The 16,330-nt window shown below is 34.6% G+C and overlaps 1 protein-coding gene across 1 annotated transcript; it reads left to right on the top strand.

The window, feature by feature from the left end:
• The first annotated feature begins 4,884 nt into the window (after nucleotides 1-4,884).
• On the top strand, nucleotides 4,885-15,297 carry LOC123871678 (vegetative cell wall protein gp1-like). The gene is made up of 3 exons (XM_045915592.1): nucleotides 4,885-5,069; nucleotides 13,851-14,045; nucleotides 14,465-15,297. Exons 1-3 carry the CDS (start codon nucleotides 4,899-4,901, stop codon nucleotides 15,071-15,073), a joined length of 975 nt encoding a protein of 324 aa, XP_045771548.1. The 5' UTR covers nucleotides 4,885-4,898; the 3' UTR covers nucleotides 15,074-15,297.
• Nucleotides 15,298-16,330: the final 1,033 nt, after the last annotated feature.

Below are 16,330 nucleotides of genomic sequence, written 5' to 3'. Positions count from 1 at the left end.
TTATATATATTATTGAGGTAAGTTTTATAAGTTCGACCGTAGCTACTGAGACCATATTGCACGTAGGTTAGAGCAAACGAGTTATATAGCATTAATTTGGTTTTAAATGGAATCCGTCGATTCAAGATAATTATATTAGCGAGAAATTGCCTTAGTTTGTTACATACATAATCTATGTGCAAACCCCAGTTGAATTTACAGTCAATGGTGAGACCGAGATAGGTATATCGGTCAACTAGCTCAATCGAAGGGCAATTACAACAGTTCAGATTATCACTGTGTAGACAGACATGATCGTGAGCTATAATTTTTTTAAAGGGGAGATATTTTAGATAGGCTGATCTGATGTGAATCAATTTGGTTTTTTTTGCAGGTACATTACATGTGTAGCTAAACAAAAATTATTTTCTACTTTTTAGTGTTTTTGGTTTTTGAAGTCGGTTTTATTTTATTTTGAAATTTTTTTTTTCATAACACTCTAGGCAGCGTGGTCGCGGTCATCACGAAATGACGTCTTAGGGGACAGATATTATGCGCCTTACCCTTATTACCCTTATTTCTCCCAGCTTTCCAATAGCCTGGTACATTCATGCAAGGGATCAACTCACAACAGAAAATTCAATCGGTCCATCCATGGGTGACCTTCATTGTCCTCTGGTGTCCTCTGCCTTGCCCTATACTACAAAACGTTTGAAGGAGACACCCTCACGTTGGATGACGAATCCTAAGAACTTTAGCAAGCAACTCTGTATTTATGCCGAAAGACGTTGTTTTATGCCGAGGTCTTGGAGAATAGAAACGAACATACGAGTAGCATTTTGGTACGAAATTCGGGCTACGAGACTTCTAGCATTAGCAAAGTCCACGTCACCGCAGCGTATTAAAATATCAAATTATGACAATGTATGCAACATTTATTGCTCTATTGCATATTATCCAATAATCATAATCACTTTTTTTATATCAGTCCTTCGAAGTCAAGTATTGATAAAATATTCTCGTGCCCATAATCTAGAACAATTCAGTTATCAGACCTATTGTTATAATATCGTTTGAGGCGTAAACCAGCACAATCAAGGTATTAATAGATATCTATAAGTACTTAATCTTGAAAGTTTGGTCAGTGATAGGACCGATAGGTATTATATAGCAAGATAAATTGATACCTATACCTATCAGGTTTATCTTGGTTGAAAATTATCTAATGTCTAATCATTGTCTAATTGTCTAAAACCTTTATCATTCCTAGACTGAACTATAAATTATAATATCTATTCACATAGGTAAATGGTATACTTATGATAGTCAATGTTTTTTTTTTCTAGAGATAGACTGTGTCTGGGTACCTTGGCGATTAGTAGGTAATAAGTGTACGACTCCAATATTTGTAGGTACTTTTAATGATAAGTGTCTGATGAATCTATCTGTAACCTTCGATAAGAACTTAGTAAAGTTGTTATTTATCAAAAAGACAATTTTCATATTTTAGAGTTCCGTAGTCAAATGGCAAAAAACGGAACCCTTATAGATTCGTCATGTATGTCTGTCTGTCTGTCCGTCAGTATGTCACAGCCACTTTTTTCCGAAACTATAAGAACTATACTGTTGAAACTTGGTAAGTAGATGTATCTGTGAACGATGATGTCGGATGGGAGAGACAAAGACCCTAAAAGAACAGCTGCCTTTCTGATGCAATGCTTCGTGCAATTCCGGGAAGCCGTGAGCGGAGACACCGAAGAGTGGAGGAGGTTTTTAGTCCGTAGGTCACTGCGAAACACCTGCAGTGGAGTCGGGCAAGCCAGACGGTATCCATGAGGATTTTCCTCCTCCACACAAAAAAAAAAAAAACTTGTGGGTGTTGTGATACATCTACCACCGGTTCAGATTCTACTGGGTAGAGTCTAATGAAGTGACGATGTTAGGTGCTTAACTTTTTCGTTGTTTTTTTAACTTACAAATAGGTAACATATTTCATACAAACATACAAAGCGTCCAAACGCACCCCGGTCTGAGAAGAAACCCATAGCAAATTCAACAAGAAATTCAGATCTTACAAAGTCACTTAAACTAAATTCATAACATACCTAGCTGAATTGGTATTTGATTATCATGCTTTTTTGGTATCTTATTTTTTACATTGTTTCAGGGGTTTATTATAATTTCTCCGCAACATGAGTAGGTACATAACCTAGCTATGAACTGCGAAACATACGAGTGGGTATGCATACGAAATTACTTAAACATTCCTGGCATTCTTGGGTCCTTACATTGTCCACTTTTTCTGAGCGTAGCTGGACAGAGGCAAATATAAAAAATAAACTGGTTTTTACTAGGAAACAAAATGAAACTTTATTTATATTCAAACTGGTTATTGTTGAAGTTTAGATTCATTGCTATTTACTATAAATTGAACAATTTAGTCTTTTCTAAGCGTGTATGTTACCTACTTACATTTTATTAATATGATACTTAAAGTTGGTAGGTATCAAAATTATTTATTTATATTTTTAAACATCTTTATTGCTTAAACGAACAATATAAATTCATAATAATAATTAATTCATAATTATTATTTGTTGTGAAATTATACACGGACTACGGCAGGCGGAAAGGTATTTACTATTTATTTCACTGACCTGTAAAATTTGTGTAAAATAGTTTCCTACCTAACTCATGCATATATATATTTTTTTTTTCAACTTTAGTTACCGAGTGAAGAGCCATCTGCCACAATGCGAAGTAAATTCAAACTGGGCGAGAAACATTCAATTTCCACTAATAAATTTATGTTCACTGTTCAGTAGTTTGTGCCCAGCTCAGGCCCTGTTCAGAATGTCCGAATGTAGTTTTATGACATAGCACAAGATGGCGCTATAATAAATTTCTTTTTCAGTTGTTTCAGGAAGGTTTTTAAATTTACCTAATTAACTTTTAAAATACTCAATCAAAATTTTGTTAATTAATTTAAAAGTTAGTAAGTAAGTAGTAATTAAAAAGTAACAGGTGCAATGTCCAGTTCAGTTACTTAGGTAGATACTTAGCCTACTTAATATTGCAAATATGAATTTTTATGGTAGAAACTCAGACTAAAATTCAAATATACAAATAGGTATAAAATAATGAGTAGATACTTTAGTTTCTTCCTATAGATAATAATAATTGGAGACCTGGTATAATACGAGTCCCCCTGGCCTTCGACCTTCTATTGGGAGGTCAGGGCTTCGATCCCGGTCAGTTATAACTTTTCGGAGTTATGTACGTTTTAAGGTTTCAAGCAATTGCAATAGCAATAGCAATCAATCCGCACTGGGCCAGCGTGGCAGACAATAATCCCTAATCCCATTTTACGAGGAGACCCGTGCTCAGTAGTGGACCGGCAATGGGGTGATGATGATGATGATGATTTATGCGCTATGCTTACAGACTTTGCTTTCGCATTGTGAGAGTATGATAGGCACGTAATTGTTAAGCATTGCGGCTAAGCCTATACGAAGTGAGTCATTTCACAAGGTTGTATAGAATGTGCTTCTATTTTATTCATGATAGGTTTTATCTATTTAGGTTCATTTTCACATGTTAGTATGTTATATCCCCCCATTTCCACCTTTACCTACAACATAATATTTCACTAGTCAAATGGTAAAAATTAAAAAAAAAATTGTAAGGCAAACCTTTTTGATCAAATGAAAAACAAAAAAAATTTTCAAAAGAAAAATAAAACCGACTTCAAAAACCAAAAACACTAAAAAGTAGAAAATAATTTTTGTTTAGCTACACATGTAATGTACCTAGGTATGAAGTCGAGCGAGCATATTAAAACAAAATTAGAAATCCAAGAGTGAAGCTCGCCCGACTTCATACCTAGGTACATTACATGTGTAGCTAAACAAAAATTATTTTCTACTTTTTAGTGTTTTTGGTTTTTGAAGTCGGTTTTATTTTTCTTTTGAAAATTTTTTATTTCACAATTTTTAGTGGCCCCACTGTACTATAATATGCTATGCCCAGTTAAAACCCTACTGTTTACTAAGCTATTACAGTGATCGCGAGCAATTTGCTCTTATCCATTGAGGAGTTCTGTTCTCCATCTCCGAAGATATTCATCAAATCTTCACCAAATTTATATGGGACCACCTGCACAGTATACCCTTTCAAACAAAAAAAAATTTTCCAAATCGGTCCAGGGGTCTTTGAGTAATCGGGGAACATACATAAAAAAAAAAAAAGATCCCGACGAATTGAGAACCTCCTCCTTTTTTGGAAGTCGGTTAAAAAGCATGACGTTAATATTCGGAGATTCAGACTGATATCGTTATAATTAAATAATGTACCTACCGCACTTGCTTATAGACACTAGGCTGAGTTAAAAGCTTATCACCAAAGTGGGGCAAAGCTTTAAGTTGCATTCGCCCACAAGGACATGCTTAGGTACCTGCGGAAATAAACCTACAAGAAGAGACGTTTGAACATGATAATATTATATTTTACATAAATATTCAAATTGAAATATGAACTTTTTTGTTTTATAATCAAAGAGCTCCCGCAGGATTTTTTAAAAACCTATGCCTGCTTATCTACGCGGACGAAGTCGCGGGCATGCTCTACTATCATAATAAACGTAAGTAGAGGCAACTTAAGGAAGCATGTGTTCGGAAAATACGCTGATGATTACGGAATCCCACCCATAATATTTATATGCGGTCCTGAAATCGATTTGTGAAGGTCTCACAGACGTTTTTAATACAAATGGGCATTCTACATACTTACGCCTTTCTATAGGAAGTGATTCACTTTTAACCTACCGCAACACTTACAATGCAATTTAATAAGTGCTGTGACGCAAAATACGACAGTTAAAGAATAAAAACATAAGAGTTGATATAAGTGATTGGGAGAATATGAGTCGGAAAGTAATTCCTAGAATACAAAGGAAAGCTAAACAATCGCTTCCAGTGCCATTCAGTTCATTGGTGGCGAGCGAAGTGTGCAGGCGCAGGTCGCTACCACCACACCGACACTCCAGTACCACTCGCCTAGCGCGCAACATGGCGGCCCAACAGTGTTTGCCTGTGAGTTATAATCTAAACTTCATTACCATACTAACAGCACCTAACAGCCTCATTTCTTATATCATTTTTAATGACCTCTCGTATAGCGCTTGAGCGAAGTCAAGTTCATCAAGTATTTCCAAGTGTTTGTACCCATATTTATCTTTCTATGTATATTATATATGTATCTATTATGTGTTTTGTTTTGTTTCGTATTAATGTTATTTACTTTGTCAACTTGAGCTGAACTACGATGGACAGAGGCCCTAGGTTTACTTTTCAAGTTAACTAATGTGACATGTGAGTTGACGTAAATCTGTCATTAAGTATGCACATACCATGGAAGTAGGGAGTACCTACTATTGGCACAGGCAATTAAACGTTGTGGTTATAGCCACAAAAGTAATACTGATTAACGAAGTTAACTACAGTGTCACGTTTTTGACTTCAAACTTACTTAAATCGACCTCAATAGTGCGGTAGATACATAAATGTACACCAGTGAGATATTATTTGTTTACTAACTTCATCATAAGTGTTTTTTTTCATATGTGACAGATTTCGTAACAATTACTATTATGAAGTAGCTACGTAATTAGTAAAGTTCTTGATGCTAACCATACCTAGAGCTTAACTAAACTTGATATAAGGATAATAAATAGAATTTAGGCAGCAACTCGCACTATTACGATTTTTAAAGTTTGAAACACTTAATTATAATCTTCAAACTTATGTATGATTTAGTTTATTCCACTGCATTTCCAACCAAAGTTTCTAAAATATTCAATTGTCCTTCAGTATCACAAAAGCAACTATATACTATACATATACTAAGGCGATAGGTTACTTATTCCGAGATTAATACGTTGTTTAAACATCCTGTAGCAATCTTTTGTTTTCGTGGTATAATTAATGGCCTACAACAACACTATATCTGCCTGTGAGTCTCATCAAAATCTGTTCAGCTGCTTGGAAGATTAGTTTGCGTTAATACCTACACTCTTTTTTTTTATTGTAGGATAAACCGACAAATAAACGAACACATTTTCCTATTTGTGATAGGGATAGCCTTAATAGCTCAACGGTTTAAGAAGCAAACTGAAATCAGAAAGGTCAACGGTTCAGACTCACCCGTTGCACTATAATTTGTCGAACTTACGTACCTACTCAAGCTTTACCCTTAGTTGGAGGGGAAACGGGAATATCACTCATGAGAAATATGGCTGATAGTCTTTTTTTTTTAAAAGGGATGAGTAGTGATTAAGTGTGTAACATAAAAGCCCTTTGGTTCAACATAGAGAAATTTCATCACATGCAGAGGCCGCGGCTGGTCGTCGAACTGCCAGAGTGAATCACTCTGGAACTGCGTTCTAGTCTGAATGCACAATGATGCACAGACCGCACGCATTACAACAGCGTTAAATTTGTTAAATCCATATCCATACCCAACTGATAGCCATACTAATATTATAAATACGAAAATGTGTGTCGGTCTGTCTGCTAGCTTTTCCCGGTCCAACAGCTTAACCAATTTTAGTGTTTGGTACGGCGTCATCTTACATCCCGGGGACGGTCATATGCTACTTTTTATCCCGAAAAATCAAAGCCTTCCCACGGGAAGCTCAAAGGCCTACCAGTTTAACCGATTTACATCGGTGAAGAGGTAGCTTGCGCCCCGAAAATTGGCACAGGCAACATTTTATCTCGGAAAAGCAAAGAGTTTCCACAGGATTTATAAAAACCTAAATCCACGCGGATGAAATCGCGAGCATCATCTAGTTAAAATATATATTTTTTTACTTTTTTTACGTTTCCATCCTTATTGCTGAAGGTGATTCCTTCCGTTAATCATTATTGTAGAGGTTTTCCGGGGGTTTAATAACGCGGTGAGCTTCTAAATTCTTCCGCATACAATTCAACTAACACTAAGGTTACGAATTATGATTAAAACTCTACTGTTTCACGATTATTATCAGAGGTTAAATTTTTTTTCCATATGAAAAACTGATTGATGTTAGCGATTATAACCAAGAACACTGTAAAGGCAAAATTAGGAACTTCAAAGTCCGTTCAGTTAGCGATTCTACTAGGCAACATCATCCCCAGATTATATTATTTCAGCAAATAACTAAGAGTTTTAAACATAAATAATACAAAAATCATCTTTGTAAAACACTTCGATAGTCTAGCGACTATCTACAAGGGTCAAGGAGTCAGGTAGTCGCTGTGGTTTTAGCGTATTCCTGCCCCGATGCTTCCTTTAATAACTGCAAATTTTTATTGTTTTTTTTTCATAAATCCTCTTTCTAATTTTCCGCCTATTAATATTACTTCCGCCTAAATCTTAGTACTTCGTAATGTATTTAGATTTTTTGTGCTGCTATATTTAGACGGCTGAAAACACTAACTAAACTGGTTTAGTATTTGCCAAAAATCAATCGTTGAACTTTTTTAATACAAATGTGTACGATACTTGCTTAATCTTTAAAACATATAATGAATCTAATGAATTATTAAGTCATCATCACACTCAAAAACTTTTTGCAAACTTAGGGTCGATTTAGTTTACACCTAACCCTAATGTAACGTACATTGACGCGAACCACGGGGCCCGATTGAAAGGATTTTAGTACTCGTATGTCAATGGATGTCTGCCCTCTAACCAGGCAAAAATTTAATATTGACAGTACGGTTGGAGTATGTCCAATGGTTTTTGTTCGTGATGTAGTTTACAATAAGTCCGGACTTAGTGTAAACTAAATCACGCTAAATAGAATATCATTACAAGTTAATTTGACCTCGATGAGCCCGTTCCATTTCTTAGACCTTGTGCGTAGACGAATATTGGCATTGTAACCGCACGCGCCGATTTCCGGATTGAAACCGGACAATGACTAATAGCGTCACATATAATTGAGAGTTGTATGAATGGACCGCTCTTTGTCTCTTTTTTTCAGTGTTCCATACTCAAAAGTAAAAATCAGAACACTTATGACAACACCTCTGTGTCTGTTTGTAGTTCAGCCGTAAAGCTAAGAAACTAAGAAACTTTCACGACTATGACAAATAATAGAATAAAAAAAATTACATGATTGAGAAAAAACTTATTTTATAGCGTTTACGCTGAATTGTTCTAAGCAAAATTGAAAATTCAAGTGGAGATTAAACTATGGTTGAATTTGAAGATTAAAAAGTTGAATGAAAGAAAATTGAAAATTAAAAAGTGAAATTGGAGATTAAAATATGATTAAATCACCAGGATTCTATGGAATCTCGTGATTCAATTAAGTAGTTTAAACTGAATTTGTTTCAACGTTAACTCAGCGTTAAGTACTATACAATAAATGTTATCATAATAAATACACAATGTACCTAAGTAGAGTATTGTTCAAAGTAATTGTCAAGCTACTGAAGAATTTATGAGAACATTCTTTAAGATGGATGACTCAGTTCGCAGGAAAAGTTTGAAATCAATAAGCGATTGCAAAACCTCGTGTGTCGCCATATCTTATCTTGTGTTATTTGTCGCCGCGTTCGTCCACGTGGACTACACATACCTATTTCAAACCTTTATAATTTTAGGGTTTAATTTTCAAAAATCCTTTCTTAGCGGATGTCTAGGTCATAACCATCAAGCAAGATTCTGCATGCCAAACACCCCGGTCCTTCCAGTAGTTTGAACTGTGCGTTGGTAGATCAGTCAGTCAGTTAATCAGTCATCTTTTCTTTTTATATATTTAGATTACAATTAGATTATAACCGTGGTTATATCCACGCGGATATTGGTTTTCAAAAATCCCGCGGCAGTAGGAATTGATTTTCCGAAGTAAAAAGTAATCTCTGTCTGTCTCCGGGCTGTTGCACTAAACGTCAAAATTGGTTAAGAGGATCGGAAGCGAAAATGTAAGAGACAGACAGACACACTTTCGCATTTATAATATTAGCATGGATATCGTATTAACTAATAATTTTATATATATTTTAAAAGTGAGGTACCTACTTATTTATTCATACATAAATATTTATTAATCTCGAATCCCGATTAGATGAAGATTTTGATCACGACGATAAAAATGATAGTTTCGTTATCTACTTATAGTAAAAGTAGGTGGATAACATTTAGGCACAAAGTTTAGGTAACGTAAAAAGCATCTAAGACTTAACAAATTATTATTATCAAGGCTCTACTACCGGTTCGGTAAGGAGATTCTACTGAGAAGAAGGAAGTAAGCAAGAGGGCACGGCAAGAAATTCAGCAGTACCTCTACCTACTCAGTTCATAGAATACTTACTTTTGGCAAAAATTCTTGGACACGTAGGTCAGTGAATATGCCTATTTCGTAATTCACAGTAAGTAGATATTATCGGAACGGTCTGACCTAGCGCTTTATGTGTTTAGTTTAAGTTTTGCAAACAATAGGTACTAGACACACAAGTGTAAAAAACAGGCCAAGTGCGAGTCAGTCTCGCGCACAGAGGGTTCCGTACTCTCGGGTATTCTTTCCGACATTTTGCACGATAAATCAAAAACTATTATGTATAAAAATAAATAAAAATCTGTTCTAGAATGTGCAGGTAAAGCCCTTTCATATGATACTCCACTTGGCATAGTTATGTTACTTTGAAAATTGAAATACATTTTAATTTTATTTTGTGTGATGTAACCACAAATTCACGGTTTTCGGATTTATTCGTTTCCTTGTGCTATAAGACCTACCTACATGCCAAATTTCATGATTCTAGGTCAACGGAAGTACCCTATAGGTTTTCTTGACAGACGCGATACGGACGGACCGGACGGACGGAGGGACGGCGGACAGACAGACAGACAGACAGACAGACAAACAGACAGACAACAAAGTGATCCTATAAGGGTTCCGTTTTTCCTTTTGAGGTACGGAACCCTAAAAAACAATTAAGTATAATAATGGTCATTAATTGTACACAACATGAATTGAATATATTATAAAATATTTAATTTAGATTACAATATTTAACTACTAGGTTTTTTATTTTTTAAAAATGTTACAATAAAACTTAAATGTAGCCTTATCAAATTACTATTCAAATTATTATTGTCTACTACATTAGTTTCGTTTCATTATTATTTAAGAGGGGTCTCTCCGTCACTGGCTCCATACAAACGTAGTTCCAATTTTTCAAATAGATATACATATGCTTGTATATACCATATGGTAAATATGTAAAGCTGGATATGTTTAGAAGATTAAAGTGCTATATGATAGGATACTTTATGTTACGATTGGGCAAACAGTTGCGTTAGAGATCGGCAATGACCCAAAACCACGACTACTTGTGTGTTTATATTCAAATTATTCATAACCTCAGGGACAATTGCGGTGAAAATTATTAACCATGACTTAAATAAAATTATTTAGTCTTATAAGTTAATTGGTTCGTATATCAAAATTAGACCAGTTAAAAAAAAATATTAAGCTCTTAAAACTATTATTTCAGCTATGAAAATATTTTTGTACAATTATTTAATAACTTAGACACATATTATTTAAAAATCATATCATACTTAAGTTAAATGCGAAAGTGTGTTTGTTTCTTGGTTTATTGGTTTGTCCTTATAACATATTGTAGTTATGTTTTTGCATGGTTTGTAGTTAAAGGCCTGCTAATTTTTATCCTGGAAAATCAAAGACTTCTCAGGGGGTTTTTAAAAACCTTAATCCACGAGGTTGAAATCGTGGACATCAGCTAATTATTATCTATAAGTAGGATAATACCTATCACATTTGATACATTCAAACTATTTGTTCCATATAATACAATGAAATATTTCGATAAAATTTATCTGAAAAATGTATTAGATATATAATATCTAGGCTTGATTTATATTCTTGAAAAACCCCGCTAACTATAATTTGTTGATATTGTTTGCTATCTATAATTACATCAATTACTTACTGAAAGTCCGGGTCTAAGGCAATATAAAATGATATATGTTTAGCACTAAGTACATACGAAGTGGACACGGCCATGCACTCGTTTTGTTATCCCTTCACTTAAAATAAGTACACATAGCCGACATACAAAATATATCAAAAAAGAAACACCTGCTTATTTTTTTGATCATAAACTACTTTCAGAATAGCTGTAGCCCTACAAAAATGTAGAGCCTTTGATAACGTTCTATATAGAAATGAATCCTTACTTTTAGGATATAAAATAGCTGAACCAGTTTCTTTAACAATGAATAAATATACCTATGTCTGACCTCTGCATCTGCCCTTAAAGACGTTGCTCGTTATGACCACGATCGCTCTTCTCAGAGTTACGATTACGATGGAGAAGAAGAAATTAACAGAATAGACGCATATCATACGACCTTTTGTAAAATACAGAAAACCACTGGAGTGGTTTATAAGCACTATGACAAGAACCTTCTTGAAATAAATATTTCCTGGAAGAATATTATTAAAATATTAATGAAAGCACATCTTTATTGCATTATTGCATTATATTTATCTTGCAAAAAAGGTAGATAGTTTCAACGTCTATAACATTAATAACAAAAGTAAGTTTAGAACTAAGGTTAAACAATTAACTAATCAAAGGTCATCGGCCGCGCGGACAATGCATTATTATGACGCAGAAAATAAAGTAAAAAGTTGTATCTTTTTAGCTTAATTAGCCCAAGGTCAATAAAGCCGTGCTCATGAACTTTTGGAATACCGGAAATGCGTTCTCCTGAAACTGCAGAAGACCTTTACAAAGCTTAGCTTTACGTTGAGGCGTCTCAGAGAAGACATACAGTATGATGCAGCTTAATACCTAATACTGTCACTACCAGCCCGGCTAGCATGGGCAGTAGATATATAAAAATTATATCCCCCGATTATATCCACTGATGTCATAGAAATCAGTGGATATAATCGGGGATATAATTTTTATCTACTGCCCATGCTAGCCGGGCTGTTGCACATAAGTTCTATATTAGACCGTCATTATGGGACCACCTGGTAAATCATAATATGTTTAGTACTAGTTTCTCGTTTTCTGTTGTTCTTAGTTCACCCATTCATTTAATAATTTCAATTGCTGTAAGTAAGTACCTGAATTTGTGCTCGTAAATCAAGATATTCTCAAAGCGATCATTGTCCAATTAGATACACCTCTGGTTTTCAATGGATTTGCCCGAACTTAGGCCGCATGACAAATTGAACTGTTAAGGCAAGGTACCTAATCGACCAAGAATAAAAGAGATCCCTACGTAATTTAGTATCAATATTATTCAAATCAATCGAGTAGGTAGGACTGTGATTAAAAAAAAAGATACGTTAAAAATATATCGCTTTGTATTTGAAATTGCTGTATTATGATGCTTTTATAAAATTGCATTTGTAGTTAGCATAAATTATGCTTGTTCCTTCTTGTATTAAAAAACGCGACAGCTGTCTATTTCATTTCGTTATGAAATACTATGTATTAAAAATATTGTCGTTTTAAATAAACTCTTATTACATCACTTGATCCTAATAGGTATTAATTGTTATAGAGTATCATTCAAGGCAAACGATAATTGCTCTCTTAACTCTTTACATCGACACTTATCACATAAACCAGTTTCCTTAACATATACCAAAGGAAATCATTAATTCATAAAAATAGATCCATGGCAGAAAACGCGCATATTATATTAATAACAGAGAATATTATATTATAATATTAATAATACTTTATCACATAGGTACCTATTTAAACCATTTTTTATCATCGTATATATAGAGATATTATAGTATATACGACGAACGTCACGTTAAGTGCTGCTGTTGTGGCAGCATAAAAAACGCACTTACTTGAAAGATAAACAGTGTTTTTGTATAGCTACTAATAGGTAGGTACCTATTATTGACTACGGACAATTATTGTTCTGTGGTTCTGGAGTACTTTTACTAGTGCTCCTAGTACTGCTAGTAGTGTTAGGCTTAATTAACTACAGTAGAAGCTCTCTGTTAGCAATGCCAGAATATAAAGGAAAATATCATGAATTCAAGTAAATTCATTCATTTGAGTTTGTTATAACCGTAAGCCGTCCATAGCCGTTCTTCAAAGTATTCCACAAATTCAAAGTCGGTCAGCGAGCTATGTAGAGAGCTATTTGAGGAGTTTCCCTAAATGATAAGATCCAAAATGAGGAGATCCGCAGCAGGGCCAAGGTCACTGATATAGCTCAAACCATTAGCATGCTGAAGTGGCATTGGGTAGGCCATGCTTTTCATAGGGGCGGTGGCCTTTAGAGCTGAAAAGTCCTACAGTGGAGACCGAGTACAAGCAAGCGTAGTACCGAGCGGAGCACGATATAAAGAGGCTGACAGGAATTGGATGGATAAGGAAGACTAAGGACTGGGTGAGGTTATGCTCGTTAGAGTACGCTCGTCCAACAACAGTCCACCCTATAGCTGAGCCCGTCTCATTCTGCGAGGAGCTGGCGATGGATTAAATGATGATACCCAATACCTACCCAACAAACAATCAGAAAATATTCTTGTGTTATCATTAACTAAGCTATTACATTGTAGTGTGTAGTACATAATTGGTTTTACAATTACTATCATAATCTGCTATGGTATTATAATTACACATAAAATATGATTGTCTATGCATTACGGATACAAACGGAATGTTCATAGATGTAATATTTTTTTTTTTTCACATTGACCGTTCCATTAGACAATAAATCTTAATACCATAGGTAAGTACCACACAATATGTGGTACCATAGATAAAATCATTATAGGTCTCTCATATTATGATTTCTTTTCTTTCCAGTTTCTCTGCGTAATTCTTGCCGGAGCATTGGCTGAACCTGCTCCAGGGAGGATTCCAAAAGTTTACAATGCCTTGATAACGTCAAATCAAAACTTGGAACCGAGTAAGGCTTATCCAGTATACCAGCCAGTACTGCACAATGCGTTTCCATTCCCATACCAACCTGTCTTTTATGGAGATCTACCTTTAGCAAATGTAAGTAGACATACCTTTGAAAACCGGCCAAGCGTGAGTCGGATTCACCCACGAAGGGTTTCGTACCATCCTATCAATTCTTTTTCAACCATCGTTTTCAACATCGGAAACGGACCAATCAGAGGCGGCCTCATAATCTAACGACCAGTGAAATTGTCAAAATATCATTGCATTAAAATATCACTGTAGTGTCCCCGTTCAATTGTAAGAAATGAAGTCGATTGACAATCTACCGTTTAATTATAATATCACTAGTGATATTGTAATATTATCACGGCTTTGACAATATACCTGCGACATATACATATTATAAATCAAAGTACTCAATGCATTATACTACTAGTAGACCACTACTTACTACAGATATATATATTTATTAGTGAAGTTTTATTCAATCATACACATTTCCATATTTTCAGGGTCTCATTCCTATTCCTGCGGCAGCTCCTAAAGATGCAGGTGCAAAGCCTGAAGAATCATCGTCGCCAAAATCAGAGGCTCCAAAGGAGTCGGAACCAGCGGAAAAGCCTCCTCAGCCACCAGCACCGGAACCAAATCCAGCTCAAGAAGATGACAAACCCACTCCAGCACCATCACCTCCAGAACCCCCTAGAACAGAGTCACCGATTCCACTCAACGAATTCGGTCTGCCACCACAAATTTTGCCTATCGGAGCGGGGCACTTTAGTCCCGCTTATCAGTATACGCCATTTGGTTTCCCTTACTCATACCCTGGTCTACGATTTTATGATCCTTACAATCCTTTCGGGTTCCACTCATATGCTGGATTGCCGGGAATACCAATTTACCAACCGTTGACAAACATTTTAGGTGCTGGTGCGCCAATCCCAGCTTTAAAAGCAGAGGCTGCAGCGGCTTCTCCTGCGTCCTCCGATCAATCATCTCAAACCCCACCCCCTGAACCGAGCGACCTCAACGTCCTCAATTATTCCTCTAAGGATCCAGCGATTCCTAATGTCCCACCACCTCCCCTCCCACAAGGTGGTTTAAAAACGAATGTAGAGTAGTTGTTACTACTTACTAACAAGATATGATTTCATATAATATCTCTGTGTTAAATGATCGATCGTAATATTCATAATAAATGATGACGTGTATTTTTACACCCAGTAAGTAATGCCTTATAGTGCATTTTTCGTATACTTAGTATTATTATGAACACAATTTGTGAATATTTTTTCTAATTTTATTTCGTAATTTTATAAATCATAACTTCGTAAGCTCAAATGTTGGAATTTTGAATCATTGTTTTCAATTTATTAGTCTCGAATAACTAGAACTATCTGTAGATTAGATCCACGAACAGAATAAGTGAAGTATTGTTTAAATTATCATGCATCATGTGCATATCGACCATTTATTTGCCTCAAGTTTAATATTTTTTTACATGTGTACATATTCATGCATATTACTAACGATGATAATTAATTATATTTTACTATGTTATAGATGTTTATAATGATGGCGGATTGAGTGTAAATTAAAATACGTTTATTCACCCTTTAGTTAAAAAGTAAGAGCTCATTACGATTATAAATTATTTATTAACAAAATATAATATTAATTTCAACACCTCAATAAAATTATTAGGGTTTTGAAATAGAACAAGTTCCTTGTTAAGTGGCGTGCATACAAGCAAAAAAGGTCTGCATAATCTGCATACTGCCTATTTACTTTAACATTAGATATTAAATTGTTATCATTATTCGTTATTCATACAAAAATATTAAGTTAACTGTTTCTAGTTTATTAGTTCTATAATAGGCAAGATTTTTTTTCTAAAAAAATATTTTAAGTACATTTATGAATAATGTACAGTTGTTTATATTTTGTCCTGATTAATTTTTTTCACGCCACTTTCCTCCATTAGAACAAAGTGTTTTATCTAAAAAATGTAAATAAACGTTTGAGTAAAAAAGTTTTAGGTGTGTGTAAGATAAAACTATAAGATAATAAAACTTATTAACACTTACATCTAATATTATGGTATAAAAATGATTTATGTAGTATGGTGACAAAAAAATATAAGTTTCCAATTTTTGTAGTATCATATCTCGAAATAAAAATATGTATAACTACTAATAATATTAAATATGTGTAAAGTTTTGATTTTTATTTTACAATTCGAAAGCAATTAATTATTTATTACTGTTAGTCAGTTAAATAGAGGTCAGATTTATCATGCTGTATCCAAAAAGATTACCTACTTACCAAGTAACAGGTGATCTAGGTTTATAGATCTGAGATTTTCGCTTGACTACCTA

Source organism: Maniola jurtina, chromosome 2 (assembly GCF_905333055.1).
Source record: "Maniola jurtina chromosome 2, ilManJurt1.1, whole genome shotgun sequence".
NCBI lineage: Eukaryota > Metazoa > Arthropoda > Insecta > Lepidoptera > Nymphalidae > Maniola > Maniola jurtina.
The sequence above is the reverse complement of the archived record's forward strand: the minus strand, read 5'-3'. Positions and strand labels throughout refer to the sequence as shown.

What these genes read in the sequence shown, in the direction of transcription:
- LOC123871678 (XM_045915592.1), top strand. Translation starts at nt 4,899, where the DNA reads ATGAGTCGGAAAGTAATTCCTAGAATACAAAGGAAAGCTAAACAATCG. An exon ending in CGGCCCAACAGTGTTTGCCT is followed by an intron (nt 5,070 to 13,850) that starts GTGAGTTATAAT and finishes TTTTCTTTCCAG; the next exon opens with TTTCTCTGCGTAATTCTTGC. An exon ending in GAGATCTACCTTTAGCAAAT is followed by an intron (nt 14,046 to 14,464) that starts GTAAGTAGACAT and finishes CCATATTTTCAG; the next exon opens with GGTCTCATTCCTATTCCTGC.